The following is a 26,036-nucleotide window of genomic DNA, read 5'->3' on the forward strand; positions in this document are numbered from 1 at the left end:
TTATGTCAGTTGAGTTGAATCAACAAATCACAGCACATATTGATCGATACACTTCCTGCTTTGATCCTCGCAGCGGCTGCCAGTCCACATATTATATTATCATTGACTTGAATATGGATACCCGTTCTATTCATTATATTTCTATGGCAGCACATGCAGTCAGGAATGGAGAAAATGTGCTTAAAACAGATGTTATGTATAACAGTTTTTTGTGTTGCTATTCAAACGGTTATTACGTTGACCGTGGTCATTTGGCTGGCCAATTACCATCATCCAAAAATCCATGACCGTCACAGCCCTAATACACACACACACACAGCCTCTCTAGAGACAGGTTAACCCCTGGTTAGCTTGCGGGCTCTGTTCTCTGAGCTGCTGGTAATTCTGATTGGCTGATCGGGCTGCCAATCAGTCATGATCCCCTGTATCCCTGAGGCAAAGAGGGAGGGGGGTATGTGGAGGAGGAAGAGAGAGAGCAAATGTGTGTGTATGTGTGGTAGAGAGTGGGAGAAAGGGAGTGACAGAGTGTGTGTGTGTGTGTCTCTATGTATAAGTGTGTGTGGGCCTCTATGTATCAGTGTGTGTGTTAAAGGGAGAGCAGGGAGGGATGGAGAATGGATGTGGCTTCTTATTAAGACTGGCATTTCTGTTTGATTCTCTGGGCATTTGAAGGCAACGTTTAACAAACTGCGGTTTCTGTGGGTCATTATTCAATGCCTTTGTGTAGACGTCCCTCATTTGGCCAGACACTCTCAACTGAACACCATTGTATCTCTGGCTCCCTGGTTGCCTCACATGTATCTATAAAACCTGTGGATGGGAATAGAAGAATGTTGATCATTGTAATACTGTTGATCATGGCCTTGAACAATATGCCCAAGCGAGAGAGTGAAAGACGACAAATCTTTTCTAAATTACCCATTTATTAGACTGATTTTGTGTCCAGAATGCGAATGCCATTGCTTTGTATGTTCTCAAAAGGACTGTCGTTGTTGATATCAAATGAATCGTGTCCTCTGTTGGCTACTTAGAAGTATTTCGTGGCTTGGAGAAGGTCATCAGCATTGGCAATAATGGTTGTAGAATTCATTAACTGAGCATTGTGGTATTACGGGTTATTAAGGGTTTATTCTATGGTAGAGCTCTCTCTACCATGGTGCTGCTATGTTTGTGTTCCCCGGTGGTGTGTGAGGTCCACATGTGGAGGGAGGGAGGGAGGGAGGAGGAATGAGACCCTGGTACTTGAACCCACCCAATACTCACTGCAGTATAGTCCATTTCTCTGTCTGCTGGTGAGGAACACTGATTCCAGTTCAATCTAGTGTTGTGAATAGGGTCTTTTATTCATTTTGATGAAAGCGTGGAGTGAACAGGGTCGCTACCGCACAGGGTTTATTGGTGCTAGGAGCTGATGGATATACATCTCTTCATCGCATATCTTAATTGATGTCATGTATCTTTATTGTTTCAGGTCTCCCAAGAACCCGCAGCAGAAGATCATCAAGCGGGTCATAGCCCTTGAGGGAGACTTCATCAAGTACGTACACATTATACAGTAAAAACGAAACAAAAGGCAATTAAATCATGTAAAACCAAAGGGCGTCTTAAAGGCCTGTTCAGAGACTTCCTATGAGAAGACTGCTGCTACAAGTCAACTCGTTGTTTACTCGGGAATTTGAAGCTCTGTCTTAAACCTCTATTTCTTATCTACCAGCATCAAATCTTCGGGTGCCACTACTCGTACCACAATGTCGCCATGTGAATCCCTCTGGCAGCTATTTGTGACGGGTGCCGCTGAACAAATTACGAGTCACTTGTATTGCCTGGGAGGAGATGGATGAATAATTAACTTGGGGGTTTGATGATGGCCTAAACTAGCTGAGGCTGGTGTGTGTGTGTGCATGTGTGTTAGCCTGCGGGCCCGCCATGCTATAAATCACAGCTATGGTTTTAATCTTGCTACGCACAGAGACTGTCTGCTCTGCCTGACACAGGAAGAGGCCTCTCAGCCAATTATAGCCCTCTGAGTGGTGTGTGTGTGTGTGTGTTTTTGCTATCTGTATCCCTCTGAACTGAGCCCTTCAGAGATATAGAGGGCCATTTCGGAGATTAATCTCCAAACAATGATGGCTTACGGGACATAAATCGCGTTGCAATCGAATCGCGGCTTTAAAAAACCCCAGAAAGCCCAAGTGTTACGCCACTGTATTGTCAGTGTTGCTACGCTGTGTGGATAGCTGATGACTGGAATGCATACATTGAGGGAAATGCGGAGTATATTCATGTGAGGTGTATGAGGAAGAGCTACCTCAAGATGGAGATTCTGGTGTTCGTAGAGGTACGGAACAACCCAGTGCGGTGTGCCAGGCAGACTGTCAGACATGGCTGGTGGACAAGACTATGACTGTGGGTTCCCATGTCCATGATAGCATACCGCTTAGGATGCATGTCAACACATTTGATTCATTCGCAGTGGAATACTTCCTGGTCTAGATATCGAAACTGAACCTTTGACTTGACCTGTCCAATTCACCTCAGGCTTTTACACATCATCGTCGTCATTATCGTGTTTCATATGTCCCATTATCGTGTGTATCTGTGCCCTATAGGTCTCCCGAGTAGCGCAGCGGTCTAAGGCACTGCATCGCGGTGCTAGAGGCGTCACTACAGACCCGGTTCGATCCCGGGCTGTAAAACAACAGGCCGGGATCAGGAGTCCCATAGGGCGGCGCACAATTGGCCCAGCGTCGCCCGGGTTAGGGGAGGGTTTGGCCGAGATAGGCCGTCATTGTAAATAAGAATTTGTTCTTAACTGACTTGCCTAGTTTAAACAAAGGTTAAGTAACCTCCATCAAACCTCCACTGTACCAGGCAGCTATAGTTTAAACCTGCTACACTGAGAGGTAGAGAGTGCATACATTTTTAACACAACTCAATGCTGAGAATCTGCCCAAACCCCTGAACGCAACCTAAACCCTTTGTAGCTGCTAGACACTGCCAGGCAGTGAGTCGCATACAAACAGCATTAATACAGGGGTCTGTCTATTCTGCTTTGAACTCTGTATATTCATTTTTCTCTGCGTCCCAAATGGCACCCTATTTAGTGCACTACCTTTGACCCAGACCCAACAAGCTCTGGTCAAAGTAGGGCACTATGTAGGGAATAGGGTTCCAGTTGGGATGCAACCTGTTTTTGTCTTCCCACAAAACTCAAGACTGTTCTTTTTTTCCTGAGCATAGCCGGGGTAGCTGATTAGGTAACACTTTATAATAATGTTCATTAATAAACTATTTGATAAACTATTAATAAGTACGTAGTGTAAGCCCCATTTGAATTATCATTTATTAATACATGTATATGAACACGGCTTATAAATAGATAACAAATGTCTCGTTAAAGTTACTATAAAGTTTTACTGCAAACTATTCTACTGTACAAATAAGATGGGGACTATTTGTATTCTATGGGATATAGTCACTAGATTTTGAAGTAGCCAGTATTTTGTTTGTCGTATTGTTTGTGTTCAGATGCTGTATGTAGACGCCTGACCCCTGACATTTAAAAGTCACTGAACTTCAGTTTGCTGGAGAACAGACGGGGCAAAAGGTAGCCTAGCGTTTAGAGCGTTGGGCCAGTATCCGAGAGGTCGCAGGTTCGAATACCCGAGTAGACAAGTTGAAAAATGTGTTTGATGTGCTCTTGAGCAAGGCACTTAACCTTAATTTGCTCCAGTGGCGCTATACTACTATGGCTGACCCTGTAAAACAACATATTTCACCACCTATCCGTTGTATGTGGCAATAAAAACATTTTCCCCTCCCAGCAGCAAAATCAATATTTTTGTCCAAGGTCTAAAGAGTAGTCATTTAGGCTCCTGTAACATTGCCCTGGAAAGGAATAGGAGAAGAATTGTCATTTTAAAAAGTCATTTCTCCCGTAATTTACAATGTTCCGGAGATGAACCATGCATCAGGGCTCAGTCACAGCTAAGTGCACAGGTGATTGATGGCGTACACCACCCTGTCCTCACGCCGCAAAATAGTTGATTGACGCTAAACAAGTCTGGAGGGGAACTGATCAGATAGAGGTTACGTGCCAAATGGACCCTATTCCCTAATATAGTGTGCTACTTTTGACCAGGGCCCAAAATAGGGGATAGTGTGGCGTTAAGAGACACAACCAGAGACTAGACCTAAGGGAGTGTGCTGTCCTGTCCATATCTCATTAGTCATTACACACAATGGATGTTTGTCCTCATCTGATTAGATTCGATTTTTGTCTACAAAATAGTCTAATCTAAAGGGAGGATGACTGGCAGATGGATGACTGGCAGATGGATTATTTAGTAAAAAGGTGATACACCACAATGAAACGAAAATGTCAATTTCCTTAATGCAGATGTAGGTAGATTAACTTTATTCTCAATTTAAGTTTAGCCTTTTGTCTTGTCTAATTTCAATGTGTTTATTGTTGTTTTCAATTGATCCCGTAGCTCAATCAATGTTAAAGACTGCCTTTCTTTCGTAGCTAGGTTCTGAAGTAAATTTGGGTTGTATTAACCTGGCTAATGCGTTTTATCCATGATCCAAACCTCCCGCCCTCCATTTCCCTCTGCAGGACGCTTGGCTATAAGAACCGCTATCTCAGGGTCCCTGATGGCCACTTTTGGATCGAGGGGGACCATCACGGCCACAGTCTGGACAGCAACAGCTTTGGACCGGTAAGCCACTTTTCTGCTCAGTCCTCTACTACTCAATGGGAATGGCACATGCCAGAGCCTTATACTTGCATATAAAAGCCTTATATTTGTATATAAGTACAAGGCTTTGGCCCATGCCATTGAAAAGCAAAGCAAAGCACAGCTTGTCTGAGTCGTGTCCAGCAGCTCCACATTTGAACTCCAACAATGGGGCCTAAAAAGACCCGGGGAGTCCTTAAAAGGAAAATAATTGAATAGCCATGCGTTGGAGAACAAACCTGGGTTCTAAATTTGTCATTTTTGTGCTGCTTATTAAGACAAAGCTGTTCCCTTAGAGGAAAGAAACTCTGAACAGTTTCTCCATTATGGCAGGTAGGTACAGTTAGTGCTATTAATCTCTGGCAGGCCTCATTGGGCATGTGGGCCCCGCAGCCTCTCCTGCCTGTGGAGAAAGAAGGCTTAGCGTATTTCATTGTTGTATTTTCCATACATATCCTCATCCTTGTCGGGCAATAACAAATGTGTCTTGATAAGGGTCTGAAAGTAGTGACGAGGAGTGAGTGATCGGGTAGCGAGGCGCTCTGTGCTTTTTGGGTTTTGACAAAGTATTTCAGGGAGCTGTCATTGGATGGAGGAAGGAAGCAGCAGAGCCGAGTAGAGGCCAGGGAATTATCTATCTGTAGCATTCCAATCCTATAAAGGAACAACTTTGTACTTGACATTTAACTGGGTCAGCTGCTGGTTTGTGGAGGGATTTATTTTCTGAAGTTGGTTTTGGATGGTTCCATGTCAGTCAGTATTCTCTCTGTCTGTTGCTGGATCTGAACATTGAATTATTTGGGTGGATTGGGGGTGATTTTGTGGATGACATTATTGTAAGCAGTTTATCGGCCATGAACAGAATACTATAAGGGAACAGTTAATTTAAGGAAACCGTTTCCTCAACCCATTGTCTTATTATACCTTATTTCCCGTTGGATCTACAAGCTCTCTGTAATGGATATATGGTTACTTCTTATCTAGGCCTATACAGTGCGGTACTGTATGTATGCACTATGACCACTATTCGCTTATGCCTGCATGCTTATTAGGCCATCTCACCACCTCAATAAGAAATGCATTGGTCATACTGACATTGTCATTTGCGTTGTTTCCCAGTGCAGGCATGTGTGGCACATTTTAAACGCATGAAAGCCATTGAGGGCATTGCAAAAACAGACTTTTTATCCAAACCCAAATTGTTTAAATGGTTAAATAATTTAACAGTGCACCAGAGGGGTGTATAGCCAGATGTGCCCAGGCTTTTCTGAAATGGGCTAGCTTCAGTTAGCTTCACATTCCAGCTCAGGCTTCATCCGTATTACGACGGTGCATATTGCTCATTCGCCTGCCGCTAACTCTAGCAGGCTTGTAACTGCGTGTGCATATCGCACGCAGTGTTGCCAACTCCTCAGTAAGGAAAGTAGCTATTGGCTGTCCTAAAATTCGCTAGAAGTCGCTAAATGACATCATCACCTAATTTGCATAATTGGGCATGTGCATGTAATTGTGATGGACGCTTTAGGAGAGAGGAATAACGTCGTGGGAGAGACAGAAAGAGTCAAAAACACCCTCAATATGTTTAGAACTACAAATGAACTTCTGTCGATTCTTGTTATTTTTATGTCACAATTCCAACTCTCCGCCGATTTTCAAGTTTCCATAACAATTGGTAAATCGGCGTTTTTGGACGCCTATTACATTGCAAACCATGAGGAGACTACGTGGCAGGCTGTGACCACCTGTTACGCGAGTGCAGCAAGGAGCCAAGGTAAGATGCTAGCTAGCGGTAAACTTATCTTATAAAAAACAATCAATCTTAACATAATCACTAGTTAACTACACATGGTTGATGATATTACTAGTTTAACTAGCTTGTCCTGCGATGCCTATAATCAATGTGGTGCCTGTTAATTTATATCATTGAATCACAGCCTACTTTGCCAAACGGGTGACGATTTAACAAGCGCTTTCGCGAAAAAAGCACAATCGTTGCACCAATTAACCTAACCATAAAACATCAATGCCTTGCTTAAAATCAATACACAAGTATATATTTTTAAACCTGCATATTTAGTTAAAATAAATTCATGTTAGCAGGCAATATTAACTAGGGAAATTGTGTCGCTTCTCTTGCGTTCAGTGCAAGCAGAGTCAGGGTATATGCAGCAGTTTGGGCCGCCTGGCTCGTTGCGTACTGTGTGGACCATTTCTTCCTAACAAAGACAATAATTCCTTTTCCAGAATTTTACATAATTATGACATAACAGCAATATTTAGACTGGCAATACTAAAGTGCCTATAAGAACATCCAATAATCAAAGGTATATGAAATATAAATGGTATAGAGAGAAATAGTCCTATAATTCCTATAAGAACTACAACCTAAAACTTCTTAACTGGGAATATTGAAGACTCATGTTAAAAGGAACCACCAGCTTTCATATGTTCTCATGTTCTGATTTTTGCACTTTTACTTTCTTCTCCAACACTGTGTGTTTCATTATTTATTTATGTATTATATTAAGTTAAAATAAAAGTGCTCATTGTTCATTTAGTATTGTTGTAATTGTCATTATTACAAATATATATATAACGGCCGATTAATCGGTATCTGCTTTTTTTGGTCCTCCATTAATCGGTATCAGCGTTGAAAAATCATAATCGTTCGATCTCTACTTTGTATGCATCTCTGTTTGTGGAGTAAAGGTGGTCTACAGTTTTCTTCCCTCTGGTTGCACATGTGACATGTTGGTAAAAATGAGGTAAAACGGATTTAAGTTTGCCTGCATTAAAGACCCCGGCCACTAGGAGCGCCACTTCTGGATTAGCATGTTCTTGTTTGCTTAGGGCTTTATACAGCTCGTTGAGTGCGGTCTTAGTGCCAGCATCGGTTGGTGGTGGTAAATAGACGGCTACAAATAATACAGATGAGAACTCTTGGTAGACATCACGCACCAGCAGGCATTGACAAATACCCCCCCCTCGTCTTACCAGACAAAGCTGCTCTGTCCTGCAGAAGCACGGAAAACCCAGACAGCTGTATATTATCCATGTTGTCGTTCAGCCACAACTCGGTGAAACATAAGATGTTACCGTTTTTAATGTCCTGTTGGTAGGATAGTCTCGACCATAGATCGAGTTTGTTTTCCAGTGATTGCCAATAGAATGGATGGTAGTGGCGATTTACTCACTCATCTCCGAATCCTGACCTTCTCCCTCTGTATTTCGCCTTTTCTTCACGCGAATGGCGGGGATTTTTTCTGATGTCCAGAAGCTCTTTTTGGTCATAAGAGACGGTAGCAACAATTTTATGTACAAAATAAGTTAAACAATGTGATAAAATGTAACAAAATAGAACATTTGGTTAGGGGCCCATGAAACGGCAGCCATCCCCTCCGGCGCCGTAATAGGGTATTGTATGTAGGCTTGTGACAAAAAAATATCAATTGAATCCATTTTAAATTCAGGCTGTGTAACAACAAAATGTGGAAAAAGTGAAGGGGTGTGAATACTTTCTGAAGGCATAAAAAAAAAAAAATGTGAAATGTAAATCCTGTCTTGATTAACATTTCACAGAAAGTGTGTTCCACTGACGTGAAAGGTTCTTTGTTCCTAAAATATATGTGGAACAACCAAAGAGGAAGAAATGTTCAAATTTTCTGTTGTGTTGACTTAATTTTAAATGGGTGCTCTGAACCTTGTTTTGCTCCTAAATGTAAGTATATTTCTCACTAGGAAGTGAATTAACATGCCTCTCAGTAAAGCGCATACCTGCCACTCCCTCGCTTTCTTTCTCTCTCTTCTATCCCTCTCTTTCTCTTCTGTCCCTCTTTCTTCTCTCTCTCCAACCCCCCTCCCTCTTTCTCCCCCCCCCCTCTCCCCCCCCACTTCTCCCCCCCCACTTCTCCCCCCTCTCTCTTTCTCTCGCTTTGTTATTTATACTTGTCTAAAACCCCATAGGCTCTTTGGACTCCCTGGAGAGCCAGGTGCTGTATAAAGTGCTGCGTGAGATGAAGTTGCTGAGTGAGCTGTCAGGTTGGATAGACCTAAACAAATATCACAGTCATACCTTTTTGCCAAAATCAGATTATGTCTTGTAGCTTGAAATATGCTGAATGCCTGAAATGGCGTTCAACGGTTGCTTTGCATACAGGTTTTGGGAGTACAAACAGCAAAAATAAATGTAACTTTATTGTATTGCGGGGCTTCAATGTCTTACTCTTTTCCAGGTCACAGATTTCTCAGCGGCATTTAAAATGACATTTAAAACTCAAATCTAAAAAGCAAGCATAGTCGTCGTCCAGATCAAGTCAATAAATGGCATAGTGGTCATCACCCACCCAACAACAGCAATACGCTTGTGAGTTGTGTAACAAATCCATCCCTATATGACAACCTTTAGTGGCTCTTTTCTCACTCCCAGTCTCTAAACTAAGCCTTCTGAGGAAGGAGTGTTGGTATTCTGGAGCCATTTCTCAGATACCCCTGATGTCTTCAAGGCCGTAGCACTCATTTTTCCTGTGAGGGACCGAGTGGACAAGCTAGTTTAGCCTTCTACGCTCCCTTGCCTCACTCCCACAGCCTTGAAATGTTATTTGAAGATTATATTGTGTATTTATGAAAGCCTTGGCATCCGTCTCCAGTCCTTTGTGTGTAAGATTTTTTTCTATGTACCTAAGCACCTTGCTTTTGTCTTTCTATATCATTATCCCAAAATGGCTGATTGATGCAGTGCCTTCAGAAAGTATTCATACCCCTTAACCTTTTCCTAATTTTGTCGTACAGCCTGAATTCAAAATGGATTCAATAGATAAACACAATACCCCATAATGACAAAGTGAAAAAATATTTTTAGAAATGTTTGCAAGTTAATTGAAAATGGGGAATTGGGATTCCTGGAAAAATGTTGTCAGAGGTTGCAACAGTAACCAAGGGGTTCGGGCTTGGTGAAGGGTCTCTCTCTCCCCTCTTTCTCTCCTCTTTCCCACCTCCAAAGACATAATATTGACACAGGCAACACAGACAGGGAGGAGACAGACATACGCATGCACACAGACACATACAGTTAAGTCAACCCCCCCCAACAATTATTTTTGACCAACATCTCCTTCTGAATGAATTCTAACAAGGCTCTTGGTTTCTAGAACTGCAAGACCATTGTATCCAATTGAGTTTTTTTTTTTTTTTTTTTAATGCTTCAAATGCTTTTGCGTAGATTGGCTTCAAATTTTATTTGGCGGGTCATGGCGGTCCCCCGGTCTGCAGGAAGAGAATGGAGCACCATGTTGAGGATGGATTAAGCTATTTCCTGTTGCCGCAGTAAGCTGAATCTCAACACAGGAGAGCATCCTTGTAAGGTCATGATGGGTTGTGTGTAAGGACGGTTAGCTAGCTCAGTTGCAGTCCACGGTTATGTGAGGGCTGTAGGCAATGATTTTATATGGAAGAAAGGCCTCGTTCTCTGTGGGACCTAGTTTTCACTGTGAAGAGTTGAAATTGGTTGACACTCATGTCCCATTGACTGGAAATGTATTGACATAAGGATCCAGCCTGTGACCCTCATATTTTCCCATTGAATGAAATGGATTGACGTAAGTGTCAATTGGTTGAAACTCATATTTTCTCATTGAATGCAATGTATTGACATAAGCATCAACCCTGTGACATCTTTTCCCATTGAATGCAGGGAATTGACACAGGCGTCAATAGGGTGGCACTTACCTTTTCGCATTGACGTAAGCGTCAACCTTGTGACGCTCTTCTTTTCCCGTTGAATGCAGTGTAGGGAAACGTTCTGAATGGACATATGGGTACAGGAAGAATCAGCAAACTCACTCACGCACACCCGTGTAAATGCACCCGTCAATCAAAACCGCCAGCGTGTTTCAGACACAAGCAAATATTTCTCCTTTCCTTAAAATGTGTTTTAAAACAATCTAGGCCTTCCTTATGTTTTCAAGAAAGTAGGCTACAATATAATGAGTCGACAAGTAAGGTATGAAGGGGAGGGTTTATACTATGAAGATTCAATTGACTATCATTCAAATAGAACCAAGTAAAAGCAACATGTCCATAGCCTATTTATCGGTGAAGCTGATTACTGAGGGGGGAGGGTGTTGGAAAGATTGTTCAAGTACTGTGAGATATATATATATATAAAACGGACTTTGTTGACTTACTGCACCATGTGACGTGAAGAAAATAAATGACTGAGAAGCCCGGCTTATTAGCCCAACCACATGGGTGGGCACTTTCCTACAGTTTGACATTTGTGAGAAGCAGGCCAGGTGCTTCTGTGTGCGCTCAGGCGCGCGTGCTCTCCATCAACATTAACAGGGCAGATAAACCAGACCCGTTGCTCACGTGGAGCGTGTAAATGATGGTATGAAATAAACCGAGACTTTCTCACAAGTGTCTCAGGTTGTGAACTCTGCAATCAGTGTTTCCACTCTGAGAATGCGAATGGTATGCGACTGTAATTAACACATGCATGAAGATAAATTAATGTAACCAAATGACAGGGAATAATGGTAAATTGTCTGTTTTACAAATGGTTGGCTACAGCATGGGCATTCATAAAAGGTCCATTGCGGGCCCACACTGTATAGCCTAGGCTACCGTTTTACTTTGCAGGGATAGGAGGTCAGCGTATCGTCCCGGCCTGATCAGTGTATGCAGTCTGTATCAAATTATACTATGCCAGGTTCGAGAGAATTATCCATTTGACACAACATTAGTGCATTATAGGCCTCAGAGCCTGAACAACCTTGTCAACTGCTGTTTATACATAATTAATGAATAGTCAGACACATCCAACCTTTTTAAAGGCCAAATGATGTATTTACTAGCAAGCAATGAAAACATGCATGGTATAAAATCAAGTTTTTACTGAAATGCCTATAGCGCTCTACCCCCCCAGTGAATCTAGCGATTTGGCTGCTCAAGCATCAAAGGACAGTTGGAAAGAGGAGGTGAAGTAGTCCGTTTCATAGACAGATTAAGTTACCAAAATATTTTGTAATCATTAAATACTCCTGCTATTAGGGAACTTTTTTTTATCCTAAAATGAATGTAGGTAGGCCTATTTTTAAATGGTTTTGACAGTTACTTTATCATGATGGTCTTCATCCAAAACCATCAATTACTGGATAATTCAGTTCCAGCCCCAGTTCCACCCAGCACAGCAGTAGCCCCCTGCATGGTGATGGAAGGGAGCCCCCCCCCCCCCCCCTTCACAGTCTCTGGCTTGGTGCCGTTTGGGACACAGCCTTTGTCTCTTCTTGCCACCTCGCCTCTCCTCTGTGGAATTGAAGTGTTTATGCTGGCTGCTGTGAGGGAAATTACACTCTGATCCCCAGGCCAGGGCTCAACTCTAAAGCTCTCCTCACAATGTGCTGCTGCAAGGGGAGATGACTTCATTTGCACTGCACAAAAATTGAAACGCAACAATTTAAGAAGTTTTACTATTACAGTTCATATAAGGAATCAGTCAACGGAAATAAATTAATTAGGCCCAAATGTATGGATTTCACATGACTGGGAATACAGATATGCATCTGTTGGTCATGGATACCTTGCTTTTTTTTTTTAAGTAGGTGCGTGGATTTAAAAAAAAGTCTCTGGTGTGACCACCATTTGCCTCATGCAGCGCATCACCTTCACATAGACTTGATCGGGCTGGGCTGTTGATTGTGGTCTGTGGAATGTTGTCCCATTCCTCTTCAATAGCTGTGCGAAGTTTCTGAATATTTTTATTTATTTATTTCACCTTTATTTATATTGGCGGGAACTGGAACACACTGTCGATCCAGAGCATCCCAAACCTGCTCAATGGGTGACATGTCTGGTGAGTGTACAGGCCATGGAAGAACTGGGACATGTTCAGCTTCCAGGAATTGTGTACAGATCCTTGCGACAAGGGCAGTGCATTTTCATGCTGAAACAGGAGGTGATGGCGGCGGATCAATGGCACGACAATGGGCCTCAGGATCTCGCCACGGTATCTCTGTGCATTTAAATTGCCATCGATAAAATGCAATGGTGTTTGTTGTCCGTAGCTTATGCCTGCCCATACCATAACCCCACCGCCACCATGAAGCACTCTGTTCACAACGTTGACATCAGCAAACCACATGACGCCATAGACGCTGTCTGAAATCTGCCCGGTACAGTTGAAACTGGGATCCATCCGTGAAGAGCATACTTCTCCAGCGTGCCAGTGGCCATCAGTGGTGAGCATTTGCCCACTGAAGTCGGTTACGACGCCGAACCGCAGTCAGGTCAAGAAACTGGGGAGGACGACAAAGCACTCAGATGAGCTTCCCTGAGACGGTTTCTGACAGTTTATGCATAAATTCTTTGGTTGTGCAAACCCACAGTTTCATCAGCTGTCCGGGTGGCTGGTCTCAGATGTTCCCGCAGGTGAAGAAGCCGATGTGGAGTTCCTGGGCTGGCGTGGTTACACATGGTCTGCGGTTGTGAGACCGGTTGGACGTACTGCCAAATTCTCTAAAATAACATTGGAAGCTGCTCATGACAGATAAATTATTATATTCTCTGGCAACAGCTCTGGTGGACATTCTGCAGAGACATCTGTGGCATTGTGTTGTGACAAAACTGCACATTTTAGAGTGGGCTTTTATTGTTCCCAGCACAAGGTGCACCTGTGTAATGATCATGCTGTTTAATTAGCTTTTCACCTGTCAGGTGGATGGATTTTCTTGGCAAAGGAGAAATTCTCACTAATGGGTATGTAAACAAATTTGTGCACAACATTTGAAAGAAATCAGCTTTTTGTACATATGGTAAATGTATAGCATCTTTTTATTTCAGCTAATGAAACATGGGAGCAACACTTTACATGTTGCGTTTATATTTCTGTTCAGTGTATTAGGGGAATATTGAAGGAAGGTTCTGTAATGGAATGGCACTGTACTGGATCTCTGTCTGTTGTATATTATGTCTGGTAGGACAATATATTTGGAAATACTGACCAAATTGTTTTATTTATTTTTTCTGTACCAATACCCGGGAATGAAGCATGGGCCAAATTCATTTAAGGGAATATTACTTAATATATTTATCAGCCAGGAATTAGTGTAGTTCAATTGAAGTAGAGAAGAAGAATAAATGAATCCATTAATTTAATTATATTTCAATCTTGACATGCCAGAATTAAGGTATTGGTAGTTTAAATGTTCTTTTAAATTATTCATGGCCAGAGACCTATGTTGTGCTGATATCACCCCCCAGGACATGTATTACCAAGGGAGTCAGAAAGGCCTCCTCCTCTATCCGAGTCTGAAAAGGCACCGTATTCCCTATATTGTAGGGTGCCATTTCGTACTCACAGAGCAAGCCCTGTGGCATGAGCCAAACTCCGCCTTACCTTCAAGGAGAACAGAATAATTGTGTTTCTCGTTTGTAAATAACAGGCCTTATGAAAGATAAGCATCATTAATAGCAGTTGATATTGGTCAGTGTGTTTTGTGCTAAGCGCTTAATTGACATAGACGTGATTGTCTGGGAAAACAAGAACAAACCTTTGTAGTTTAATGTGCTTAACAGTCCACATATTAAAGTCTATTTAACTTATGTCGTGACATCACAGCTAAAATAATAATTGAATCAATTCCATTTTTAAAAAATTACTTTTTTTTTTATTAGAATCAGTTTCCATGTTATATTTGTCTTGAAAAAGACGACCAGCACTATTCACAATGGACAAGTTTCTGCCATCAAGCCTTCTGCAGCCAAGGAACTGCCCCTTTATTCTAATGATCACTTAGAATGAGCGATAGTATCATAGTTCTTTGACCAGGGTCTTCTCCTCCCTATATTCCTCTCCGCAGGTGTCTCTGGGGTTGGTCCACGGCCGTGCCTCCCACATCATCTGGCCGCCCAATCGGTGGCAGAGGATCGAGCCATCCCTCCCCCCTGAGCGGAAGCCCTTGTTGAACTGGCACGGGGACACAACAGAGGAGGAGGACTGAGGAGAGGCCTGCTCATGGCTGTATACATACTGTACCTACTACCTGCACTCTCTGTCATACAGTACATGTGAAAATGTCATAATCCTTTGATGTGGCACAGTTATGATATCTCTTTGTTGTTGAGAAGCTGAGTGTGTCAATGGATCAGATACCCATTACCCATACAGTTGCAGCCAAATTTATAGGCACCCTTGCACTTTTCTTAAATAATTGCCTATTTCTTCTACAATAAGTTGAAAAATAAAGTTTGGTCTCCACACCTTGTTTTTGGGATATTCAACATTGCAGAACCTATTTTGTTTTTGTAAATATAAGTTTAACATTTTTATTTAAAAAATAAAGACCAATGGCATGGATGCAATTATTGGCACCCCGGAGCTAGTACTTAGTTGCACAGCCTTTGTCAAAGATAACTGCCAAGAAATGCTTATTGTAGCACACTTCTACTGTTTTCACCTCTCGCCATAGGTTATGATTCAGATCTGGACTCTTTACTGGCCACTCCAGAACAGATTTCTTCTTGAACCTTTCCATGGTGATTTCTATGTATGTTTGGGGGTTGTTGTCCTACTGTGGAAGCCAGTTTTTGGACACTGGATTGAACATTGCACTCCAACACACCCTTGATAATCTGCTGATTTCATGGCTTGCACACATTCAAGGCGCCCAGTACCAGAGGCAGCAAAGCAATCCCACATCATTATTGAACCTCCTCCATAATTGGTTTTAGTCTTGGTAAACATAGGAAGACCCCACTGCTGAAGGAGACAAGTAAGCCTGATTGAACTTCTCAAAACCCCACCTAAACAAGGCTAAATCCTGGGGGGGGGGGGGATGCTCTGTGGGCCAATGAAACAAAATTAGAGCTCTTTGGCAATACAGATCAGCGTTCTGTTTACTGGCCAAATTAAGCGTTCAATGAAAAAAAGAACCCTCCCTACAATGAAAGATAAGGGAGGTTTAATCATGCTGTGGTGTTGCTTTGCTGCCTCTGGTACTGGGGACCTTGAATGTGCACAATCCAATGTTCAACCCAGTGTCCAAAAACTGGGTCTCCATTGAAGGTTGTGTCTTCCAGCGGGACAACGACCCCAAACACACATCAAAAAGCACCCAGGAATGGTTAAGAAGAGATGTTGGACTGTTCTGGAGTGGCCAGCGAAAAGTACAGCTCTGAATTACATCCAAAACCTACGGCGAGGTCCAATATGGCGAACGGTTGGTAAAGGGCACCCATCAAATGTTGAATAATTACAGCAGTTTGCTTCTGAAAAGTGGGCCAAATTGCTAGTAGAAAGGTACAGAAAGCTCATTGATGGTTACAAGAAGCATAAACTTATGTTGACAAAATATATTTTTTTAATGTCATCTTATTTTAGAAGAAATAGGGAATTATTTAAGAAAAGTATGAAACTGTATGTCTGTGGCCAATTGTAAAAAATATTTTAAAAACATTTTGCAACCATGTAATGTGAACAACTGAACGCTGAGATATATATTTGTATGTTGTGTTATCAGAATTTCAGACTAGTGCAGTACCATGTTATTACATGTATGGAAATATTAAACTAAAACGGGTTGGGCTTTGAAGGAGCCTGTGGCATGAAAGGCTGATTGAAACTACCTCGATTTATAGATTGTACACTTGATACAGTTGAAGTCGGAAGTTTACATACACTTAGATTGGAGTCATTAATTAAAACTCGTTTTTCAAATACTCCACAAATTTCTTGATAACAAACTATAGTTTTGGCAAGTCGGTTAGGACATCTACTCTGTGCATGACGCAAGTCATTTTACCAGCAATTGTTTACAAACAGATTATTTCACTGTATCGCAATTCCAGTTGGTCAGAAGTTCACATACACTAAGTTGACTGTGCCTTTTAACAGCTTGGAAAATTCCAAGAAAATTATGTCATGGTTTTAGAAGCTTCTGATAGGCTAATTGACATCATTTGAGTCAATTTGAGGTGTACCTGTGGAAGTATTTCAAGGCCTACCTTCAAACTCCGTGCCTCTGTTTGATATCATGGGAAAATCAAAACAAATCAGCCAAGACCTCAGAAAAATAATTGTAGACCACAAGTCTGGTTCATCCTTGGGAGCAATTTCCAAAAGCCTGAAGGTACCACATTCATCTGTACAAACAATAGTACGCAAGTATAAACACCATGGGACCACGCAGCCGTCATACCGCTCAGGAAGAAGACGCGTTCTGTCTCCTAAAGATGTACATACTTTGGTGCGAAAAGTGCAAATAAATCCTAGAACAACAGCAAAGGGCCTTGTGAAGATGCTGGAGGAAACAGGTACAAAAGTATCTATATCCACAGTAAAACGAGTCCTATATCGACATAACTTGAAAGGCCACTCAGCAAGGAAGAAGCCACTGCTCCAAAACCGCCATAAAAAAGCCAGACTACGATTTGCAACTGCACATGGGCACAAAGACAGTACTTTTTGGAGAAATGTCCTCTGGTCTGATGAAACAAAAATAGAACTGTTCGGCGGAAAAGGGGGAGGCTTGCAAGCCGAAGAACACCATCCCAACCGTGAAGCATGGGGGTGGCAGCATCATGTTGTGGGGGTGCTTTGCTGCAGGAGGGACTGCTGCACTTCACAAAATAGATAGCGTCATGAGAAAGGAAAATAATGTGGATATATTGAAGCAACATCTCAAGACATCAGTCAGGAAGTTAAAGCTTGGTCGCAAATGGGTCTTCCAAATGGACAATGACCCCAACCATACTTCCAAAGTTGTGGCAAAATGGCTTAAGGACAACAAAGTCAAGGTATTGGAGTGGCCATCACAAAGCCCTGACCTCAATCCCATAGAACATTTGTGGCCAAAAATGAAAAAGCGTGTACGAGCAAGGAGGCCTACAAACCTGACTCAGTTACACCAGCTCTGTCAAGAAGAATGGGCCAAAAATCACCCAACTTATTGTGGGAAGCTTGTGGAAGGCTACCCAAAACATTTGACCCAAGTTAAACAATTGAAAGGCAGTGCTCCCAAATACCAATTGAGTGTACGTAAACTTCTGACCCACTGGGAATGTGATGAAAGAAACAAAAGCGGAAATAAATCATTCTCTCTACTATTATTCTGACATTTCACATTCTTAAAATAAAGTGGTGATCCTAACTGACCTAATACAGGGCATGTATTACTAGGATTAAATGTCAAGCATTGTGAAAAACTGAGTTTAAATGTATTTGGCTAAGGTGTATGTAAACTTCTGCCTTCAGCTGTACATGGACTTCATATTTGATAATTACTTGAAACATGGCCCACATCAGTGATGTGCAGTGAAGTTATCAAAGCCAGACCTACTCAGAAATTAACCTTGATGAAGCCCCAAGTTCACCATACAACAGCTCCAACAACCAGAGTGACATAGGCTATTAACCAGAATAGACAAATATTTCCGCCATACAGTGCCTTGCGAAAGTATTCGGCCCCCTTGAACTTTGCGACCTTGTGCCACATTTCAGGCTTCAAACGTGAAGAATCAACAACAAGTGGGACACAATCATGAAGTGGAACGACATTTATTGGATATTTCAAACTTTTTTAACAAACCAAAAACTGAAAAATTGGGCGTGCAAAATTATTCAGCCCCCTTAAGTTAATACTTTGTAGCGCCACCTTTTGCTGCGATTACAGCTGTAAGTCGCTTGGGGTATGTCTCTATCAGTTTTGCACATCGAGAGACTGACATTTTTTCCCATTCCTCCTTGCAAAACAGCTCGAGCTCAGTGAGGTTGGATGGAGAGCATTTGTGAACAGCAGTTTTCAGTTCTTTCCACAGATTCTCGATTGGATTCAGGTCTGGACTTTGACTTGGCCATTCTAACACCTGGATATGTTTATTTTTGAACCATTCCATTGTAGATTTTGCTTTATGTTTTGGATCATTGTCTTGTTGGAAGACAAATCTCCGTCCCAGTCTCAGGTCTTTTGCAGACTCCATCAGGTTTTCTTCCAGAATGGTCCTGTATTTGGCTCCATCCATCTTACCATCAATTTTAACCATCTTCCCTGTCCCTGCTGAAGAAAAGCAGGCCCAAACCATGATGCTGCCACCACCATGTTTGACAGTGGGGATGGTGTGTTCAGCTGTGTTGCTTTTACGCGAAACATAACGTTTTGCATTGTTGCCAAAAAGTTCAATTTTGGTTTCATCTGACCAGAGCACCTTCTTCCACATGTTTGGTGTGTCTCCCAGGTGGCTTGTGGCAAACTTTAAACAACACTTTTTATGGATATCTTTAAGAAATGTCTTTCTTCTTGCCACTCTTCCATAAAGGCCAGATTTGTGCAATATACGACTGATTGTTGTCCTATGGACAGAGTCTCCCACCTCAGCTGTAGATCTCTGCAGTTCATCCAGAGTGATCATGGGCCTCTTGGCTGCATCTCTGATCAGTCTTCTCCTTGTATGAGCTGAAAGTTTAGAGGGACGGCCAGGTCTTGGTAGATTTGCAGTGGTCTGATACTCCTTCCATTTCAATATTATCGCTTGCACAGTGCTTCTTGGGATGTTTAAAGCTTGGGAAATATTTTTGTATCCAAATCCGGCTTTAAACTTCTTCACAACAGTATCTCGGACCTGCCTGGTGTGTTCCTTGTTCTTCATGATGCTCTCTGCGCTTTTAACGGACCTCTGAGACTATCACAGTGCAGGTGCATTTATACGGAGACTTGATTACACACAGGTGGATTGTATTTATCATCATTAGTCATTTAGGTCAACATTGGATCATTCAGAGATCCTCACTGAACTTCTGGAGAGAGTTTGCTGCACTGAAAGTAAAGGGGCTGAATAATTGTGCACGCCCAATTCTTCAGTTTTTGATTTGTTAAAAAAGTTTGAAATATCCAATAAATGTCGTTCCACTTCATGATTGTGTCCCACTTGTTGTTGATTCTTCACAAAAAAATACAGTTTTATATCTTTATGTTTGAAGCCTGAAATGTGGCAAAAGGTCGCAAAGTTCAAGGGGGCCGAATACTTTCGCAAGGCACTGTATATAAAAAACCAAATATGCCGCCATCGCTTGTGTAGCCAAGATACACAAGCTGTTGGCGGCATATTTCAAATCATCTGACAAAATAACACACTGCTCAACTCAGCTCAGCCATAGCATCCACAGTTATAACGGAGGTGGCACTAAAATACCAATATGGACACATTTCATCAGAATAATTTGCAACGCAAACTCCATAGCCTTTCACAATGGATTTACAATTCTTCCAATGCACACGTAAACACACACACACACACACATAATAAAGCTATGAAATGTTATAGAGCTCTTTGGCAATATATAATCAATAAGGTTCTAATGACATTTCCATATCAACAATCGAAATGACTGAAAAACGCAGTTCAAAACTTTTTTCATCGAAAACAAAATTCAAGCTTGATAAGTCAAATGCATCATTGGGATGTTGTTCGTAAATCCAAACCGTACAGCTAGACCGCTTTAGGAAATTAAATGCACATATTAAAGACGCTAAAGTATAGGCAATGGTCGAAAATGAGGAAGTAAGCTACAAATGTAAATATTTCGCTCATATGATAGCCTACAGGTTAACTCCATGGTGCTGAATGGACAACAGCACCATTCTCTTTTTCATTCAACAGTAGCCTAACCCACACACAAAAAAAAGAGGCCTACTTGTAAATGAAGTACATCAGGGTGAACCTCTCAGTGACAGCGTTGAAGTCTTTATTCCTTTTGAGTTTGAAAAGTCTCAGTTGACATGAGGGCCTAGGAGGGCGCAGTTGTACTTCCCCAACACTCCCAATACATAATCCACCAAGGCCACAGCTTGTTTGTCATCGCACACCTGTTTGTCATCGCACACATCATCATACCAAATACGCCTCCTTGACTTCACTTTTAGCCACAATGCAAAATCATAAAGATCTGGCCTTTGTTTGTCGTATCTAGCAGTTGTCTCATCTACTGCAACAAACGTGGCTGCATTAATCTCCTCTTCAATGTCATTTCAAATCACATCCTTGACTGCTTCAATGAAATCATACTGTATTCTGTTTGATATTCCTGGAAACACTGTGGAAGTCTCAAGTGTCTTGCTAACATTTCACATTTTTCAGCAAAGGTATCCAATAACTCTACATAGTTGCCATGATTACATGAACCTGTACTCACATCATTACCACAAAATGCTAATTCGTGTTTCCCTAGGTAGCATGTTACTCTAATAAGGTCCTTCAAAATCTCAGTTTTCCCCTGCAAACAGAAGAGGTCCTGAGGACATTCAGCCATGTTTTCTCTGGGGGATCTCTGTGTAGTTCCTTGTAAGTTTCCAGGACATCACTGAGGGCCATGTCAGGATCTTTTTAGGACATTCTTAGTCCTTAGGACACCGTGTGATGGTCCCAAGGGACCTGTTTTAATTTCCCGGTTTGTCCTGAGACGTTTTTGGGACGTTGTGTCATGGTCCCCTGAACATTCTTAGGATGTTGTCATGGTCCCCTGGAGGTTTTTATCACGTTGATGGTCCCAGGTTTTCCAAACCATTATAAGTCAGGTAATGAAATGTTATGTGGGTTTTAAGGTAAGTGGTACGCTGTTCAACTAAAATAGCGTAACAATCTTTAATCAAGGACAATATGATTACATTTGGCATGCTCACTTAGTACTGTTTTTTTCCATATGACCCCACCTGGGACTTGAACTCATAACATGTGGATTTGGGTTATGCTGATCTTTCACAAAGTCTGTACAATTTCAGGAGTCCACTACACATTCATTACCTATAATACATATCTGCACAGATGGCAAAAGAATGCCATCTGCACTGCTATTTTAGTTATCAGTTAATCTAACTATTTGTAGGATAAATAAAGGGGGCATTGTTAGAGGAATGTAATACTTATATGTTTGTTAACCAATTCAATTATAACAAAGCAAAACACTTTGTCCGATTCTAAGAATTTGTAAGGTTCTTATTTGCATAAAATAGACAAAGATCAGTCTCAAAATGAATCGATAGCGTTTATTCCCGAGAGCTCTGGTCATAATACCATGTACATTGGTTTATATGCCTCACATATCGTCATAAATGTCCCTCCTCTCAGATACAATGGAAAAATAGTTCACAAGCCTTCTCACATTGTCTGCCACCTGTTAAACAATCTACTACAAGCCCAAGGTCTCTCCCGTCCCTGGGTGGGGACAGAATGTCCTGTAAGGAACACAGTATTCCAGCCGGTCTGACGATAGCTCCATTCGTTTCTAACAAGGAACAGAAAGTCCTTGTTCAAATTCTTGACTAAAACTACACACCTTATATTCAGTATTATGATTTTCATACATTCATACAGTAACAGAGTAGTATTCTGTTTATTTGTAGTTCTAAGTTAAATGTATACATAATTTAGTCATTCATAAAAATCCCATAACAGGCATATAAGCAGACAATGAAAGTTCTTACAATATTAGATGACATTACTCTAAAACAGGCTATAGGCTACATGTGCACCACCAAGTCAGAACAGTAGGCTAAGTTATGAGGGGGAAAGGGAACACATTATTTGGGTGAGGCACATGTGCTTCTAACAGCTTACTACACAACATACACTTAGTATTACTTTCTTAGCTACGGTATACATATCTCCCTGGCATATTACATCATTTATGCAGCAGCATACAAGACATTTTTGGACTCACATTTGTGCTGTGTTCAGTTGAACAGGAAGGTCAGGAAGGTCAACTGGTCACGGTGGTCCTTGTGGGCAAATTCATGAAACCTTGTCATCAAAGTCTGGCATGCTCTGGATTTATGGTGCTTTCAAGACAACTGGGAACTCTGGAAAAAACTACGTTGAATCATGACATCAGTGATCTTCAGGTCGGAGCCCTCGAAAGAGGCCTGAGTTTCCGACTTGGAATTCCGACTTGGAGTTCACAGTTGTCTTGAACTCACTGTATCCTGAGATTTCCCAGTTCAGAGTTTCCAGTTGTTTTGAACATGGCAAAAGTCATGCTGGATAACAGAAGGGCCAATGTATTCAACCTTTTCTGGCCCATGGTGTTGCTTGTGAATTTTAACCCATTTACGCTTTGAAAAGACATTTTTAATCAATCAAATGTATTTATAAAGCCCTTTTTACATCAGCAGATGTCACAAAGTGCTATACAGAAACCCAGCCTAAAACCTCCAAGTAATGCAGATGTAGAAGCACAGACATGGACCAAGACTTGGACCAAACACACTCTCCACCGAATAGCAGGTAAGGGAAGCAAAATAGGGATTGCTTTGCAATGCTTGCAGTTAGATTCCTTCCAAACCACTCATTGTTTAAATTCGTTTTCCAACTCGTGTAATGTTTATGTTCAATGGCCGATGAGCACCGATACGTTTTATCTATAATATATCTCTTCAGATGAACAAAGATTAAAAAGTATTTGCCAGTAGGTTGTCAACGTGATTTATGATGACTCCTTGTCTAGCTAAGATTTTGAAAAGTAGATATAACGATTTTGGATGTAGATACAGTGCCTTGCGAAAGTATTCGGCCCCCTTGAACTTTGCGACCTTTTGCCACATTTAAGGCTTCAAACATAAAGATATAAAACTGTATTTTTTTGTGAAGAATCAACAACAAGTGGGACACAATCATGAAGTGGAACGACATTTATTGGATGTTTCAAACTTTTTTAACAAACCAAAAACTGAAAAATTGGGCGTGCAAAATTATTCAGCCCCCTTAAGTTAATACTTTGTAGCGCCACCTTTTGCTGCGATTACAGCTGTAAGTTGCTTGGGGTATGTCTCTATCAGTTTTGCACATCGAGAGACTGAAATTTTTTCCCATTCCTCCTTGCAAAACAGCTCGAGCTCAGTGAGGTTGGATCGAGAGCATTTGTGAACAGCAGTTTTCAGTTCTTTCCACAGATTCTTGATTGGATTCAGGTCTGGACTTTGACTTGGCCATTCTAACACCTGGATATGTTTATTTTTGAACCATTCCATTGTAGATTTTGCTTTATGTTTTGGATCATTGTCTTGTTGGAAGACAAATCTCCGTCCCAGTCTCAGGTCTTTTGCAGACTCCATCAGGTTTTCTTCCAGAATGGTCCTGTATTTGGCTCCATCCATCTTCCCATCAATTTTAACAATCTTCCCTGTCCCTGCTGAAGAAAAGCAGGCCCAAACCATGATGCTGCCACCACCATGTTTGACAGTGGGGATGGTGTGTTCAGCTGTGTTGCTTTTACGCCAAACATAACGGTTTGCATTGTTGCCAAAAAGTTCAATTTTGGTTTCCTCTGACCAGAGCACCTTCTTCCACATGTTTGGTGTGTCTCCCAGGTGGCTTGTGGCAAACTTTAAACGACACTTTATGGATATCTTTAAGAAATGGCTTTCTTCTTGCCACTCTTCCATAAAGGCCAGATTTGTGCAATAAATGACTGATTGTTGTCCTATGGACAGAGTCTCCCACCTCAGCTGTAGATCTCTGCAGTTCATCCAGAGTGATCATGGTCCTCTTGGCTGCATCTCTGATCAGTCTTCTCCTTGTATGAGCTGAAAGTTTAGAGGGACAGCCAGGTCTTGGTAGATTTGCAGTGGTCTGATACTCCTTCCATTTCAATATTATCGCTTGCACAGTGCTCCTTGGGATGTTTAAAGCTTGGGAAATATTTTGTATCCAAATCCGGCTTTAAACTTCTTCACAACAGTATCTCGGACCAGCCTGGTGTGTTCCTTGTTCTTCATGATGCTCTCTGCGCTTTTGACGGACCTCTGAGACTATCACAGTGCAGGTGCATTTATACGGAGACTTGATTGCACACAGGTGGATTGTATTTATCATCATTAGTCATTTAGGTCAACATTGGATCATTCAGAGATCCTCACTGAACTTCTGGAGAGAGTTTTCTGCACTGAAAGTAAAGGGGCTGAATAATTTTGCACGCCCAATTTTTCAGTTTTTGATTTGTTAAAAAAGTTTGAAATATCCAATAAATGTCGTTCCACTTCATGATTCTTCACAAAAAAATACAGTTTTATATCTTTATGTTTGAAGCCTGAAATGTGGCAAAAGGTCGCAAAGTTCAAGGGGGCCGAATACTTTCGCAAGGCACTGTATAACGTTATTTGACGTCATTTAATCTGTGGCCAATGACAAGGTCATTGGAATATTTTAGGCTTCCCTGGTCTTTGTGGTTGAATCTGTGTTTTAAATTCACTGTTCGACTGAGGGACCTTACAGATAAAGTGCATTCGGAAAGTATTCAGACCCCTTGATTTGTTTTCTACATTTTGTTATCGTTACAGCCTTATTCTAAAATGGATTAAATAGTTTTTTCCCCTCAATCTAAACACAATACCCCAAAATAAAAAATTAAAAAACATGTATTAAAAATAAAAAAAACTGATCACATTTACATACGTATTTAGACCTTTTACTCAGTACTTTGTTGAAGCACCTTTGGCAGCGATTACAGCATTGAGTCTTCTTGGGTATGACGCTACCATCTTGGCACACCTGTATTTGAGGAGTTTCTCCAATTCTTCTCTGCAGATCCTCTTAAGCTCTGTCAGGTTGGATGGGGAGTGTCGCTGCACAGCTATTTTCAGGTCTCCAGAGATGTTCGATCGGGTTCAAGTCCGGGATCTGGCTGGGCCACTCAAGGACATTCAGAAACTTGTCCCGAAGCCACTCCTGCGTTGTCTTGGCTGTGTGCTTAGGGTCATCGTGTTGGAAGGTGAACCTTCGCCCCAGTCTGAGCACTCTGGAGCAGGTTTTCATCAAGGATCTCTCTGTGTAGTACTTTGCTCCATTCATCTTTCCCTCAATCCTTTCTAGTCTCCCAATCCCTACCACAGAAAAACATCCCACAGCATGATGCTGCCACAAACCCGCTTCACCGTAGGGATGGTGCCAGGTTTCCTCCAGATGTGACGCTTGGCATTTAGGCCAAAGAGTTCAATCTTGGTTTCGTCAGACCAGAACATCTTGTTTCTCATGGTCTGAGAGTCTTTAGGTGCCTTTAGGCAAACTCCAAGCGGGCTGTCATGTGCCTTTTACTGAGGAACTCTGGAGCTCTGTCAGAGTGACCATCAGGTTCTTGGTCACCTCCCTGACCAAAGCCTTTCTCCTCCGATTGCTCAGTTTGGCTGGGCGGCCAGCTCTAGGAAGAGTGTTGGTGGTTCCAAACTTCTTCCATTTAAGAATGATGGAAGCCACTAGGTTCTTGGGGACCTTCAATGCTGCAGAAATGTGTTGGTACACTTCCCCAGATCTTCCCCGGAG

The 26,036-nt window shown here is 41.8% G+C and overlaps 1 protein-coding gene across 4 annotated transcripts in view; it reads left to right on the forward strand.

Moving 5' to 3' along the window:
* The window catches only part of immp2l (inner mitochondrial membrane peptidase subunit 2), a 159,009-nt gene extending 142,667 nt beyond the window's left edge, over positions 1-16,342 (forward strand). For 3 of the 4 annotated variants that reach the window (XM_021603465.3, XM_036979007.2, XM_090233153.1), the window contains 3 exons: positions 1,472-1,537; positions 4,619-4,721; positions 14,594-16,342. In XM_021603465.3, the coding sequence (XP_021459140.1) occupies positions 1,472-1,537; positions 4,619-4,721; positions 14,594-14,734 (310 nt within the window). In that variant the 3' untranslated portion in view covers positions 14,735-16,342. Of the gene's footprint in view, positions 1-1,471; positions 1,538-4,222; positions 4,355-4,618; positions 4,722-14,593 lie in introns of those variants that run through there. The other variant, XM_090233164.1, reaches the window with a different exon arrangement.
* Positions 16,343-26,036: the final 9,694 nt, after the last annotated feature.

This window comes from Oncorhynchus mykiss, chromosome 1, assembly GCF_057628025.1.
Source record: "Oncorhynchus mykiss isolate SJ-2025 chromosome 1, ASM5762802v1, whole genome shotgun sequence".
Taxonomy (NCBI): domain Eukaryota; kingdom Metazoa; phylum Chordata; class Actinopteri; order Salmoniformes; family Salmonidae; genus Oncorhynchus; species Oncorhynchus mykiss.